The sequence below is a fragment of the Pristis pectinata genome, chromosome 11 (genome assembly GCF_009764475.1).
Source record: "Pristis pectinata isolate sPriPec2 chromosome 11, sPriPec2.1.pri, whole genome shotgun sequence".
Classification (NCBI taxonomy): Eukaryota; Metazoa; Chordata; class Chondrichthyes; order Rhinopristiformes; family Pristidae; genus Pristis; species Pristis pectinata.
The window spans coordinates 5,978,466-5,994,663 of record NC_067415.1 but is presented as its reverse complement, the minus strand read 5'-3'; the positions used below and the strand labels follow the sequence as shown (position 1 = coordinate 5,994,663).

General features: G+C 47.0%; 1 protein-coding gene across 2 annotated transcripts in view; it reads right to left on the bottom strand.

The window, feature by feature from the left end:
* Positions 1-16,198, bottom strand: part of capn5a (calpain 5a) — a 97,475-nt gene that overhangs the window by 33,504 nt on the left and 47,773 nt on the right. For both annotated transcript variants that reach the window (XM_052026074.1, XM_052026073.1), the window contains exons 2-3: positions 9,715-9,846; positions 5,704-5,912 (exon numbers count right to left, since the gene is read on the bottom strand). In XM_052026074.1, coding sequence (XP_051882034.1) covers positions 5,704-5,912; positions 9,715-9,810 — 305 coding nt within the window. In that variant the 5' untranslated portion in view covers positions 9,811-9,846. The remainder of the gene's footprint in view (positions 1-5,703; positions 5,913-9,714; positions 9,847-16,198) is intronic.

Genomic DNA, 16,198 nt, shown 5'->3' with positions numbered 1-16,198 from the left:
CACCATCTGTCTCATATCACGGACAGCAAAGTGGCCAAGACGTGGATGTTCAGAAAAGCTCTCGACGCACATGGGGTCAGTCGGAATCATGTCAATAACGTAGCAGAAAGGTGCAAAGACTGCAGTGCAATCTGAAGTAGTGCAAAAAGAAATGCTAAAGTGACAATAATGGAATAACTGAGAGAGGTAGAGTTAAGAGTCCAAGAACGTGGCAGCACCACCAGAAAGGGGATGTGAAAGAGGTGATTGGTTCATGGCGGCAGAGTACCTTGGCCCCCTTTACTGTCACCTTGAGGCCAGGCGAAGGTTAGAGGAACAACACCTCATATTCCGCCTTGGGAGCCTCCAACCTGATGGCCTCAACATCGATTTCTCTAACCTCTGGTAAGCCCACTCCTTCTTTTTCTTCCCCTACTCCTTTGTCTTCCCTTATTCCTGTGGCTCCCTTCCCCCGCATAGATTACCTGCCCATCTCCTCTCCTCCCCTCCCCTCCCCCTTCCTTTGTTCCATGGTCCACTGCCCTCTTCTACCGGATTCCTTCTTCTTCAGCCCTTTCCCTCTTCTACCTATCACCTCTCAGCTTCTTACATCTTCTCCCCCTCCCCTACTCACTGACCTTCCCCCCTCACCTGAACTCACCTGTCACCTGGACTCACCTGTCCCCTGCCTGCGTGTGCTCCTCCCCCTCCCCCCACCTTCTTATTCCGGCTTCTGCCCTCTTCCTTTCCAGTCCTGATGAAGGGTCTTGGCCCGAAATGTCGACTGTTTATTTCCCTCCATGGATGCTGCCTGACCTGCTGAGTTCCTCCAGCACCTTTTGTGTATTGGCACAGTAATGTAGCAGTTAGCGTAACGCTATTACAGCGCCAGCGACCTGGGTTCAATTCCCTCCGCTGTCTGTAAGTTTGTACGTTCTCCCCATGTCTGCGTGGGTTTCCTCCGGGTGCTCCGGTTTCCTCCCACTTTCCAAAGACATCCGGGTTAGTAGGTTAACATGGGTGTAATTGGGAGGCGCAGGCTCGTTGGGCCAGAAGGGTCTGTTACCGTGCTGTATAAATAAAGTTTAAAGTCTGAGAGCAGTGGGGAAGAAACTGTTCTTGAGTCTGGTCAGCAAGCTCCTGTATCTTCTCCCAGAAGGTAGAAGAGAGGAAAGGGAATGACCAGGGTGACAGGCATCCTTGACGATACTGTCAGCCTTCCTGAGGCAACGCACGGTGAAGGTGGACTGGATGGAAGGAAGTGACGAGCCTGTGATGGACTGTGCTGTGTTTACCCCTCTCTGCTGGTTATGTCAGTCAAAAGCAGAGCAGTTGCCCTACCAGGCTGGGATGCAACCTACTGGGATACTTTCAACAGCACACCTGTAGAAGTTCGAGAGAATCCTTGTAGACAAGCTGAATCTTCTCAGACACCTAGGTAAATAATCTGATGTGCTTTCTTGATCACCACACCAGTGCGGAGAGACCAGGTAAGGTTGCTGGTGATATGAGTATCAACGTCATTCAAATCTGTAACGTGCTTGTATTGGAGAGAGTACAGGTGAAGTTCTCCAGGATGTTGCCTGATTGGAGGACTTTAGTTATGGGAAGAGATTGGACAGGCTGGGCTTGTTTTCCCTGGAGCGAAGGAGGCTGAGGGCTGACCTGACAGAGGGATATAAGATCATGAGAAGCATAGATAGGGTAGATAGAATCTTTCTTCCCATGGTGGGGTATCAATAAGGTGACCTTGCACCTTATCGCACTGCACTTTCTCTGTAGCTGTGACACTTTACTCTGCACTGTTAATGTTTTTACCCTGTACTACCTCTATGTTTCTTAAGTTGCCGAGAAGAGGAAGGGGTGTAGAGAACAAAGGGAATGTCTGTGATAGGGTGGGGACCAAGAGAGTCTGTGGTGCATATAGTGGTGGGGAAGGTTTGTTAATTACAACTGCTCTGCCTGGACCAGATCAGGACCAGAGGCAAAAAAATGTCAGAAGTGAGAGATAGAGAATGCATAGGTTTGGGGTAAAGAGTTTAGAGGATATCTAAGGGAGAGATTTTTCACCCAGAGGCTGACTGGAATCTGGAGTACACAGCCCTAGGGAGTGGTGGATGAACTTTGTTTTGCATGCCATCCATCCAGATTATTTCATCAGCCCTAGGTAACCTCACAACATTTAAGAAGTACCCAGTCAAACACACACTTGAATTCCCAAGGTTTAATGTTAATGGAGGTACAGAGAACTCCCGTAGAGAGAGGTCTGTGGCAGTTCCAGGCCCAGAGCTGTGGGAGAGAAAGAGAAGAGGGCCAGCAGATATCTGTGCATAGAGATGAGGGTAGTGTGTATAATATGGGAGGAGATGTTCGTTGTAGGTCATGGAGACCAAGTGTGGTTAAATGGGACTAGTATAGATGGATCAGCATGGAAACAATGGCCCTAATGGCCTGTTTCTAGGCTGTATGAAAACTCTGTGGTTTCTGGAAATCTGAAATAAAAGAGAAATACCAGACAGGTCACGAGCACTTGTGGACAGAGAAAAATTCAGTGTTACAGGTAGTGATCTTCCAACCAACCAGTTTTTCCGGTTTGTATCACAACTCCCAGGTTTCGATGAAAGCCACGGTGATTTTTGACTCTTCCTATAAACCATCTATTCAAGCAACCCTAACACATTTTTAGAAAATTTGTAATGAAAACAAAAAGGGGAGAATCTTGGATTTATTTACAAAATGTTTAGTATTCCAATGTGCATCATTGCAATCACAGCTGAATAAATAACTGAGCTCAGAACTAGGACTGTCACGCTGAAATTCAGCTCAAGGGAAAAGGTCAAGAATTTTAACCATTTGGTACATCACCAAAGACACTTACAAATTTCTATAGCTGTATGGCGGAGAGCATTCTGACTGGTTGCATCACCACCTGGTATGGAGGCTCCAATGCACAGGATCGCAAGAGGCTGCAGAGGGTTGTAGACTCAGCCAGCTCCGTCACGGGCACAACCGTCCCCACCATCGAGGACATCTTCAAGAGGCGGTGCCTCAAGAAGGTGGCATCTGTCACTAACGACCCTCACCATCTGGGACATGCCCCCTTCTTGTTTCTACCATCGGGGAGGAGGTCCAGGAGCCTGAAGACCCACACTCAACGATTCAGGAACAGCTTCTTCCCCTCCGCCATCAGATTTCTGAATGGTCCATGAACACTATCTCATCATCTCTTTTTTGGCATTATTTATTTATTTTGTAAGTTATAGTAATTTTTATGTCTTGCACTGTACTGCTGCTGCAAAACAACAAATTTTACGACACATAAGTCAATGATAATAAACCTGATTTTGATTCACTTAATTTGCTCTTACACCAACACAAACCCCTGCCTTTTGTCAGTTATTTTGTATGTCCAGCTGAGAGAGCACACAGAGCCTCTGTTTAAAGTCTATTCTGAAAGCTGGCTCAAGGACGGCTTCTATCCCGCTGTTATCAGACTCTTGAACGGACCTCTCACACGCTAAAGGTGAATTCTTGATCTTCCAATCTACCGTGTCGTGGCCCACCTGCACTGCAGTTTCTCTGCAGCTGCTACACTATATTCTGCATTCCGTTTTCTTTTTACTTCCTTTAAGTACTTGTGTATAGCATGATCTTTCTGGATAGCGTGCAAACAAAAGTTTTTCCACTGTATCTCGATACAGCCTCCCCTCCATGGACTCTGTCTATACTTCCCGCTGCCTTGGTGAAGCAGCCAGCGTAATCAAAGACCCCACCCACTCGGATCATTCTCTCTTCTCTCCTCTTCCATCGGGTATAAGATACAGGAGCCTGAGGGCACGTACCACCAGACTTAAGGGCAGCTTCTACCCCACAGTGATAAATCTATTGAACGGTTTCCTTATACGATGAGATGGACTATAACCTCATGATCTACCTTGTTGTGACCTTGGACCTTATTGCACTGCACTTTCTCTGTAGCTGTGACATTTGACTCTGTAGTGTTATTGTTTTTACCTGTACTACCTCAATGCACTCTGTACTAACTCAACGTAACTGCACTGTGTAATGAATTGACCTGTATGATCGGTATGCAAGACAAGTTTTTCACTGTACCTCAGTACAAGTGACAATAATAAACCAACACCAGTACGGAACTCCCTCAGTCCCACATTGGAGCACGTTCTTGGCACTGCACCACTCTGTCTCCATCTCTCTGCCTTCCAAGATACAAAAGCTTGAAAACATGCACCACCAGGCTCAAGGACAGCTTCTGTCCTGCTGTTGTAAGACTCTTTAACAGACCTCTTGTATGATGAAGCTTTTAGTGTTTAGCGTAATGCTATTACAGCGCCAGCGACCCGGGTTCAATTCCCCCCCGCTGTCTGTAAGGAGTTTGTACGTTCTCCCCGTGTCTGCGTGGGTTTCCTCCGGGTGCTCCGGTTTCCTCCCACGTTCCAAAGATGTACGGGTTAGGAAGTTGTGGGCATGCTATGTTGGCGCTGGACACAAGGTCATGACCTTTGCACCTTATTCGTCTACCTGCACTGCACTTTCTCTCTCACCGTTGTAGGCCATATCTCAAACAGCGATGAGTCGGAGCACAGGAAGGAGATAGAGAGCTTAGTGGAATGGTGTCATGACAACAACCTTGCCCTCAATGTCAACAAAACTAAAGAGCTGGTCATTGACTTCAGGAAAGGGGGCAGTGTACATGCACCTGTCTACATCAATGGTGCTGAGGTCGAGAGGGTTGAGAGCTTCAAGTTCCTGGGAGTGAACATCACCAACAGCCTGTCCTGGTCAAATCACGTAGAGGCCATGGCCAAGAAAGCTCACCAGAGCCTCTACTTCCTCAGGAGGCAAAAAAAATTTGGTTTGTGCCCTTTGACTCTCACCAACTTTTACCGATGCACCATAGAAAGCATCCTATCTGGATGTATCACGGCTTGGTACGGCAACTGCTCTGCCCAGGACTGCAAGAAACTGCAGAGAGTTGTGGACACAGCCCAGCACATCACAGACACCAGCCTCCCCTCCTTGGACTCTGTCTTTACTTCTCGTTGTCTTGGTGAAGCAGCCAGCATAATCAAAGACCCCACCCACCCGGGACATTCTCTCTTCTCTCCTCTTCCATCGGGGAGAAGATACAGGAGCCTGAGGGCACGTACCACCAGAATAAGGACAGCTTCTACCCCACTGTGATAAGACTATTGAACGGTTCCCTTATACAATGAGATGGACTATGACCTCACGATCTACCTTGTTGTGACCTTGCACCTTATTGCACTGCACTTTCTCTGTAGCTGTGACACTTTACTCTGTACTGTTATTGTTTTTACCTGTACTACATCAATGCACTCTGTACTAACTCAATGTAACTGCACTGTGTAATGAATTGACCTGTACAATCGGTTTGTAAGACAAGTTTTTCACTGTACCTTAGTACAAGTGACAATAATAAACCAATAGCAATACTTACTGCAACTTTTTTCTTTCTACTACTTCAACGTATGTATGAAATGATCTGTCTGTATGGCACACAAAAGAAATGTTTTTCACTGTATCTCAGTTCATGTGACAACAATAAACCAATAACAATTTCTCGATATTTCCAATACAGTGGGCCGAATGGCGTTCTTCAGCACTGGATGATTCTGCCTCCACACAGGGCAGGAAGAGTAGCCAAGCAGTGCAGACCCGCTTCACGGCCTAATGTTCACTTACTTGGCATAAGCCTTCTCCACCAGAGCGCTCCAGAACTCGTTCTTGGAGTTGGAGTGGCAGTAGATCAGCTGCCCGTTGACTGTCGGCAGACGGTCGTCGATCACCACGTCTACCCACTCTCCGAAGCGCCAGAAACAGAAGTGGAAAATTCCCGCGTAGTTGTTGGGTCTATCCACGGCCCATTCCTGCTCCTTCCAATTCGGGATTACCTGTGATCCCAAAAAAATGCACACAGGTCGGGCAGGGGTCCGAAAGTTAACCAGTCGATCGACGGCTTCTCGGAGAGCCCACCCTTTCCTATTCCGTCCGCCCCATTGTACCTCGCTGCTGCACATTTTTAGATAGATATCTTTATTAGTCACATGTACATCGAAAAAATGCATCTTTTGCGTAGAGCGTTCTGGGAGCAGCCCGCAAGTGTCGCCACGCTTCCGGCGCCAACATAGCGCGCCCACAACTTCCTAACCCGTGCGTCTTTGGAATGTGGGAGAAACTGGAGCATCCAGAGGAAACCCACGCAGATACGGGGAGAACGTACAAACTCCTTACAGACAGCAGCGGGAATTGAACCCGGGTCGCTGGCGCTGTAAAGCGTTACGCTAACCACTACACTACCACTGATGCCCAGAATCTCTACGATTGCCTCCAGTGAAGACAAGGAATCGTGGTGTGAGGAAACCATTCAGACCCCCGTACACTCTTCCCCGTACATTCAATAAGATCAAGGCTGCTCTTTTACCTCAGTGCCTCTTTCTGAATTAACCCATATCCTCAACGGTAGCATAGCAGTTAGTGTAACGCTATTACAGCGCTAGCGACCCGGGTTCAATTCCCACTGCTGCCTTTAAGGAGTTTGTACGTTCTCCCTGTGTCTGCGTGGGTTTCCTCCGGATGCTCCGGTTTCCTCCCACGTTCCAAGGACGTACGGATTAGGAAGTTGCGGGCATGCTATGTTGGCGCCAGAAGAGTGGCGACACTTACGGGCTGCCCCCAGCGCATTTTTAGCAACGCAAAAAGACGTATTTCAATGTGTGTTTCAATGTACATGTGACTAATAAATAAATATCTTTTCTTATCCAAAAATCTATCGACCTCTATCTTGAACCCACCATGATCCTCTTGGGAAGAGAACATAGAAGAGTACAGCACAGGAACAGGTCCTTCGACCCACAATATCTGTGCCAAACATGATGCCAAATCAAACTGAATCTCTTCTGCCTGCAAGTGGTCCATCTCCCTCCATTCCCTCCGTATTCACGTGTCTACCTAAAAGCCTCTTAAACGCCACTATCGTATCTGCTTTCACCACTTCCCGGGCAGCCCATTCCAGGCACCTACTACTCTTTGTGTAAAAAAAAAACTTGCCCCACACATCCCCTTTAACATAAGAACATAAGAAATAGGAGCAGGAGGAGGCCATCTGGTCTGTCGAGCCTGCTCCACCATTCAATAACGTCATGGCTGATCTGGCCGTGGACTCAGATCCACCTACCTGCCTTTTCCCCGTAACTCTTAATTCCCCTACTATGCAAAAATCTGTCTGTCTCTTAAATATATTTAATGAGGTAGCCTCCACTGCTTCCCTGGGCAGAGAATTCCACAGGTTCACTACTCTCTGGGAAAATCAGTTTCTCCTCACCTCCGTCCTTAAACTTTCCCCCTCTCACCTTAAATGTATGTCCTCTCGTATTTGACATTTCTACCTTGGAGAAAAAGATTCTGATGATCCACCCTATCTATGCCTCTTATAATTTTATAAACTTCTATCAGGTCTCCCCTCAGCCTCTGATGCTGCAGGGAAAACGACCCAAGTTTGTTCAACCGCTCATACTGTCTAATCCAGGCAGCACCCTGGCGAACCTCGTCTGCACCCTCTCCAAAGTCTCCACATCCTTCCTGTAACGGGGCGACCAGAATTGCACACAATGCTCCAAGTGCAGCCTAACCAAAGTTTTATACAGCTGCAACATGACTTCCTGACTCATACTCAGTGCCCCGACCAATGAAGGCAAGCATGCTGTACGCCTTCTTTATCATCCTATCTACTTGGCGGCATGGTAGTGTAGCGGTTGGCATAACGCTATTACTGCGTCAGCAACCCAGGTTCAATTCCCACCGCAGTCTGTAAGGAGTTTGTATGTTCTCCCCAAGTGTCTGCGTGGGTTTCCTCTGGGTGCTCCGGTTTCCTCCCACATTGCAAAGACGTACGGGTTAGGAGCTGTGGGCATGCTATGTTGGCGCCGGAAGCGTGGCGACACTTGTGGGCTGCCCCCAACACATTCTCAGTAATGCAAAAAGATGCATTTCACTGTGTGTTTCGATGTACATGTGACTAATAAATAAATATCTTATCTTATTTTGTGTGGCCACTATCAGGGAGAGGTCCAAAGATTCACTACCTCCTGGGTGAAGAAATGCATGACCTCTAGTATTTGACATTTCTACCCTGGGAAAAAAGGATTCTGACTGTCCACTCTATCTATGCCTCTCATAATTTTATAAACTTCTATCAGGTCTCCCCTCAGTCTCTGACACTCCAGAGAAAACAACCCTAGTTTGTCCAGCCCCTCCATGTAGCTCATACGCCTTAATCCATTTCTTCTCATTCTGAATGGCCAACCCCTATTTTGACCCCTGGTTCTAGACACACCAGCCAGGGGAAATATTAACTCTGCATCTACCCTGTCATGCCCCGTAAGACTTTGTACCACAGAAAAACCCTGCTTCTCCTTGGTACATCCATCATCTCTCAAGGGCATTGTCTCTTGGGCCTTCAACTAAGGCCTAGTGTCGTAGAGTAACAACTCCTCCATAAGATAAGGTATCTTTATTAGTCACATGTACATCGAAACACACAGTGAAATGAGTGTTCTGGGGCCCTCAATTGTCGCCCAAGATTCCCATCTAAGCCAGTCCCACTTGTGTTTGTCCCATATCCCTCTAAACCTTTCTTGTGTCCAACTGTCTTGGTTAGAGTAAAATTATAGTTGTACATGCCACAACTATTTCCTCTGGCAGCTCGTTCCATATACCTACCAGCTTCTGCATAAAGAAGTTTCCCCTCAGTCTCCTTTTAAATCTTTCCCCTCTCACCTTAAATCTAAGTCCTTTAGTTTTTGATTCCCTTTCCCTGGGAGATTGACTGTGTGCAGTCACCTTACCTATGCCCATCATGATTTTATATCCCTCTATCAGGTCATTCCTCAGTCTCCAACAGTCCGAGGAATAAAGAACCAGCCTGCCCAACCTCTCCCTATAACTCAGGCCCTTGAGGCCTGGCAGTATCTTTACAAATCTTCTTTGCGCTCTTTCCCGCTTCACGACACCTTTTCTATAACAGGGTGACCTAAACTATACACAATACATCAAATACGGCCTCACCGATATCTTATACAACTACAACATAAAGTCCCAACTCCTATACTCAGTGCCCTGATTCATGAAGGCCAGCGTGCCAAATGCCTTCTTCACCACCCTGTCTACCTGTGACGCCACTTTCAGGGAGTGATGTACTTGGACTCCTAGGTACTTCTCTTCTACAACACTCCCCAGGGTCCTGCCGTTCACTGTGAAAGTCTTACTCTGGTTTGACTTCACAAAGTGCAACACCTCGTACTTACCTGGATTGAACGCCATTTGCCATTCTTCAGCCCACTTACCTCGCTGAACAAGATCCCCTTGTAATTTTTGATAACCTCCTTCACTGTCTATGACACCACCTATTTTAGAGTCTGTAAACGTACTAACATTGTACGTTCTCATCCAGATCATTCATATAAATAACGAATAACAAAGGTCCCAGCACCAACCCCTGTGGCACACCGCTAGTCACAGGCCTCCAGTCCGAGACTTCACTCGCTTCCCTCCCTCCAAACTCCTTCAGACCCTCCTTCGTTGTAAAGATCCATTTAAACCACGTCATTGTTAAGCTACAAGCTATGCAACTCCTGAGCCTGAACTGTTGTCATCCTTGTTGGACATGCAAAGCAAGATACTTAGAGAAACACTTACCTTTTGCCACAAGGTCTCCCTCGAGGCCAAGCAAGAGCAGGCAGCCACGAACCAACAGTTACCCAGCTGGCCTTGGTTCAGGTCATGGGCACTCATGCCATCAACAAAGAGGTGAGGGCTGTTGCAGATTTCCTGTGGGGGGGGGGAAGGAGAACACATCAGAGTCTGTATCAATAGTGTTGAAGTGGAGATGGTTGAGAGCTTCAGGTTCCTGAGGTTAAATATCACTAACTATTTGTCCTGGTCCAGCCACGTTGACACTACAGCAAAAAAAAACACACCAACACCTCTACTTCCTCAGAAGGCTAAAGAAATTCAACTTGTCCCCGACGACCCTCACCAATTTTTACAGATGCACCATAGAAAGCTTTTTATCTGGATGCATTGCAGTTTGGTATGGCAACTGCTCTGCCCGAGACCGCAAGGAATTGCAGAGTTGTGAACACAGCCCAGTCCATCACGCAAACCAGCCTCCCCTCCATTGACTTCGTCCTCACTCGCACTGCCTGGGGAAAGCAGATAACATAATGAAGGACCCCTCCCACTCTGGTTTCTCTCTCTCCTCCTCTCTACTGTCAGCAGAACACACAAAAACCTGGGAGCACGTACCACCAGACTCAAGCTATCCCACTGTTATCAGACTCTTGAATGGTCCTCTCATACACTAAAAGATGAACTCTTGAACTCCTGATCTCCCAATCTACGTCATTGTGGCCCTTGCACTTTCTCTGTAACTGTAACACTATATTCTGTTTTCTTTTTACCACCTCAGTGTAATTATGTATGGAATGATCTATCTGGATGGCACGCCAAACAAAGTTTTTTCATTGGATCTTGGTACGTGTGACAATAATAAAACAATTCCAATTCCACTGACAAGGTTCTGTGAGGGACTGAGAGGATGGATCCCAGGTGCCTCTTTCCTTTGGAAAAGGTGGGGCCAGGGACGAGAGTCACTATGGAATAAAATATCTTCACTCAAAGGCTGGGAATCTCTGCAATTCTCCCAAAGACCTGTGAATGTCCAGACTTTGAATATATTCAAGCCTGTGATTGGCAGATATTTGTAATGAAAGACAATCGCCAACAACAACTTTCATTCAGGTAACACCTTCACTGTAGTCACTTCACAGGAGAGCTCCCAGATTAAAAACTCTGGTGCTTTGTCACAAATTGGTGCAGATAATCCAAGTCAAAGAAGTAGGTTTGAAGGAACGTCTTAAAGGAAGAGAGTGAGATAGGATGGTGGAGAGGTCTAGGGATGAATTTCCAGAGCTTAAGATCCAGGCAGCTGATTCAGATTCAGGTTAGTTTATTGTCATAAACACCAGGGGTGCAATGAAATTCCTTGCTCATGTGAAGCTACAGAGTAAACAGTATATGTCACGTAGATGCCACAGCCAAGAAAGCTCACCAGCGCCTCTACTTCCTCAGGAGACTAAAGAAATTCAGTTTGTCCCCTTTGACTCTCACCAACTTTTACCGATGCACCATAGAAAGCATCCTATCTGGATGTATCACGGCTTGGTACGGCAACTGCTCTGCCCAGGATCACAACAAACTGCAGAGAGTTGTGGACACATCCCAGTGCATCACGGACACCAGTCTCCCCTCCTTGGACTCTGTCTTTACCTCTCGTTGTCTTGGTGAAGCAGCCAGCACAATCAAAGACCCCACCCACCTGGGTCATTCTCTCTTCTCTCCTCTTTCATTGGGTAGAAGATACAGGAGCCTGAGGGCACGCACCACCAGGCTCAAGGACAGCTTCTACCCCACTGTGATAAGACTATTGAACGGTTCCCTTATACAATGAGATGGACTATGACCTCACGATCTACCTTGTTGTGACCTTGCACCTTATTGCACTGCACTTTCTCTGTAGCCGTGACACTTTACTCTGTACTGTTTTTACCTGTACTACATCAATGCATTCTGTACTAACCCAATGTAACTGCACTGTGTAATGAATTGACCTGTACAATCGGTATGCAAGGACAAGTTTTTCATTGTACCTCGGTACAAGTGACAATAATAAACCAATACCGATACACAGTAATAATAAATACAATAAGTACAAAACAGCAGAATGGTGCAAAGATTGTAGTGCAAACTGAGGTAGGGCAAACTGAGGTAGGGCAAACTGAGGGAGTGCAAACTGAGGGAGTGCAAAAAGAAATGCTAAAGTAACAATAACAGAAGAGGTAAAGAGTTCGAGAATGTAGCAGCACCACCAGGAAGGGGGTGTGAAAGAGGTGATTGGTTCAAAAGTCTGACAGCAGTGGGGAGAATCTGTTCTTGAGTCTGGATGTCGGGGCTTTCAAGCTCTTGTATCTTCTCCCAGAAGGGAGAAGAGAGAGAAGGGAATGGCCGGGGTGACAGACATCCCTGACGATACTGTTAGCCTTCTTGAAGCAACGCACCGTGAAGGTGGATTGGATGGAACAGCCATATAACCTAGAATGAACGTGACAAAGCTCAGAGAGACACGGCGGGCTAGAATTGGAGGGGTGCAGATATCCAAGGGTGTATGGGCAGGAGGCAAGAACAGGGAGGGATCTGAAAATGAGAGCAAAAGTTATAAAATGGAGTAACTTCTTAACCATGAAATCAATGAACAAAATAGTGAAGGGAGAATGAGACAGACATGTTAGGACACAGGCAGTAGGGTTTTGAATATCCCCAGGTTTCACAGTGAGGAGAATTCGGGTGATCAGCTAGGTGTACATTGGAAAAGTCAATGACAGCTGACAACATCGCTGGTATTGGTATTGGTTTATTATTGTCACTTGTACCGAGGTACAGTGAAAAACTTGTCTTACAAAACGATTGTACAGATCAATTCATCACACAGTGCAGTTACAATGGGTTAGTACAGAGTGCATTGATGTAGTACAGGTAAAAACAATAACAGTACAGAGTAAACTGTCACAGTTACAGAGAAAGTGCAGTGCAATAAGGTGCAAGGTCACAACAAGGTAGATCATGAGGTCATAGTCCATCTCATTGAATAAGGGAACCATTCAATAGTCTTATCACAGTGGGGTAGAAGGTGGGGTACCACCTTAAATCTGGTGGTACGTGCCCTCAGGCTCCTGTATCTTCTACCTGATGGTAGAAGAGAGAAGAGAGAATGTCCCGGGTGGGTGGGGTCTTTGATTATGCTGGCTGCTTCACCAAGACAACGAGAGGTAAAGACAGAGTCCGAGGAGGGGAGGCTGGTGTCCGTGATGCGCTGGGCTGTGTCCACGACTCTCTGCAGTTTCTTGCGCTCCTGGGCAGAGCAGTTGCTGTACCAAGATGTGATACATCCAGATAGGATGCTTTCTATGGTGCATTGGTAAAAGTTGGTGAGAGTCAAAGGGGACAAACCATCATGGTGAGGGTTTCAGCAGCAGAATGGAGGGAGGCGGTTACGGAGGTGGAAACAGTTAGACCTAGAGATGGCCATCAAGAGATATAAGACCATTAGACCGAGGAGCAGAATTAGGCCATTCGGCCCATTGAGTCTGCTCCACTATTCGGTCACGGCTGATTTATTTTTCCCTCTTAATCCTATTCTCCTGCCTTCTCCCTGTAACCTTTGACTCTCTTACTAATCAAGAACCTCTCAACCTCTGCTTTAAATACACCCAATGACTTGGCTTCCACAGCCATCTGTGGCAATGAATTCCACAGATTCACCACCCACTGGCTGAAGAAATTCCTCCTCATCTCAGTTGTAAAGGGACGTCCCTTTATTCTGAGGCCGTGCCCTCGGATCCTAGACTCTCCCACTGCTGGAAACATCCTCTCCACGTCCACTCTATCCAGGCCTTACAATATTCGGTAGGTTTCAATGAGATCCCCCCTCATCCTTCTAAACTCCAGCGAGTACAGGCCCAGAGCCATCAAATGCTCCTCATACGTTAACCCTTCCATTGCCAGGATCATTCTTGTAAACCTCTTCTGGACCCTCTCCAATGCCAGCACATCCTTCCTTAGATATGGGGCCCAAAACTGCCCACAATACTCCAAATGTGGTCTGACCAATGCCTTATAAAGCCTCAACATTACAACCTCGCTTTTATATTCTTGTCCTCTTGAAATGAACGCTAACGTTGCATTTGCCTTCCTTACTACTGACTCAACCTTCAAGTTAACCTTTAGGGAATCCTGCACTGGGGCTCCCAAGTCCCTTTGAACCTCCGATTTCTGAATTTGCTGCCTGTTTAGAAAACAGTCTACACCTTTATTCCATCTACCAAAGTGCATGACGGTACACTTCCCTACACTGTACTCCATCTGCCACTTCTTTGCCCATTCTCCCAACCTGTCCAAGTCCTTCTGTAGATTCCCTGCTTCCTCAACACTAACTGCCCCTCCACCTATCTTTGTATCATCCGCATGGGGGCTGGGTTGGGTTGCTGTGATCTTCTCTTACCCAATGTTCAGAGAAAATGAGAACAATGTGTTCTTTTTGATGTTTTTCCAAAGGTATTTCTCTCATAGGAGTGTCCTCAAGATATAGTCTGTAAGATATGGTCTGTATAGTAAGACATAATCTACTCTGGTTAGACCACACTTGGAATATTGTGTTCAGTTCTGATCACTACATTATCGGAAGGATGTGAAAGCTTTGGGGAGGGTGCAGAGGAGATTTACAAGGATGCTACCTGGGTTGGAGAGCATGTCTTATAGAAACGTAGAAAACCTACAGCACAATACAGACCCTTCAGCCCACAAAGTTGTGCCGAACACATCCCTACCTTAGAAATTACTAGGCTTACCCATAGCCCTCTATTTTTCTCAGCTCCATGTACCTATCCAAAAGTCTCTTAAAATGACCCTATCGTATCTGCCTCCACCACTGTTGACAGCAGCCCATTCTACTCTCTGAGTAAAAAACTTAACCTTGACATCTCCTCTGTACCTAGTCCCCAGCACCTTAAACCTGTGTCCTCTTGTGGCAACCATTTCAGCCCTGGGAGAAAGCCTCTGACTATCCACACGATCAATGTCTCTCATCATCTTATATACCTCTGTCAGGTCACCTCTCATTATGAGGAGAGTTTGAGCAAGTTAGGGCTTTTCTCTTTGGAGTGACGTAGGATGAGAGGAGACTTGATACAGGTGTATAAGATTATGAGAGGCATAGACAGAGTGGACAGCCAGCACCTTTTCCCCAGGGTGGTAATGGCCAATACTGGAGGTCACCCGTTTAAGGTGTGCAGGGATCATGGGCCAAAGGGCCTGTTCCTGTGCTGTACTGTTCCATTCTGTTCTTAATCTGTGGAGGCAGAGAGTTGGTCAACATTTCAGGTCGAGACCCTGCATCAGGACTGAGAGGGTCGAGGGGAGATATTCAGTATAAGGAGGTGAGAGGGAGGGGCGAGGCAGGGGCTGGCAAGTGGTAGGTGGAACCGGGTGAGGAGGGGGATGATGGGCAGATAGAGCCAGGTGGGGGAGGAAGGGGTGGAGTCGGGTAACAGTGGCTGCTGGGTGATAGGTGGAGACAGATCATAGGAGAGGAAAAAGGGGACAGATGGAACCAAGTAGGGAGAGAGGGAGGGGAGGGGTAGAGACAGAGGCTGGAAGGTGATGTGGAGATGCAAAGGGCTGCAGATGCTGGAATCTGATGTGACACCTATATCCCGAAGCTTGGTGACCAGTTCAGCACAAAACAGGCCCTTCGGCCCACAATATTGTGCTGACAAAGCTATTCCCTCCTACCTACAGAATGCCCGTATCTCTCCATTTTCCTCTCATTCATGTGCCCATCCAAGCCCCTCTTAAAAGCCCCCAATGAATTTGCCTCCACCACCCTATCGGGCAGCACATTCCAGGCATCCACCACTCTCTGAGTCAAAAACATACCCCTCACATCTATTCTGAACCTACCCCCTCTCACCTTAAATGCATGCCCTCTGGTATCTCAATAATGGGAAAAAGATATTGTTTGTCAACCCTATCTACGCCCCTCATAATTTTATACACTTCCAACAGATCACCCCTCAGCCTCTGCCGCTCCAGAGAAAAGAGCCCAAGTTTGTCCAGCCTTTCCTGAAAGCACATGCCCTCTAATACAGGCAGCATCCTGGTAAACCTCCTCTGCACCCTCTCTAAAGCCTCGACATCCTGCCTGTAGTGTGGTGACCAGAATTGCACATGATACTCTAAATGCGGCCTAACCAGAGTTCCATAGAGACGCATCATAACTTCTTCACTCCTTTTCTCAATAACCTGATTAATGAAAGCAAGCATTCCATAAGCCTTCTTAACCACCCCGTCTACCTGTGTAGCCACTTTCAATGAGTCATGGACTTGCACCCCAAGGTCTCTCTACTCTTCAACACTGTTAAAGATCTTGCCCTTAAGAGCGTACTGCCTCCATCAGCCTGGGAACACCAGAGCGAAGGGAAGGACCATGTACACATTGATAGACAGTTGGAAAGGCTAAAAGGGTAAATGCACATTGTCTTTTTCCCAGGGAAGGGGAACCAAACAC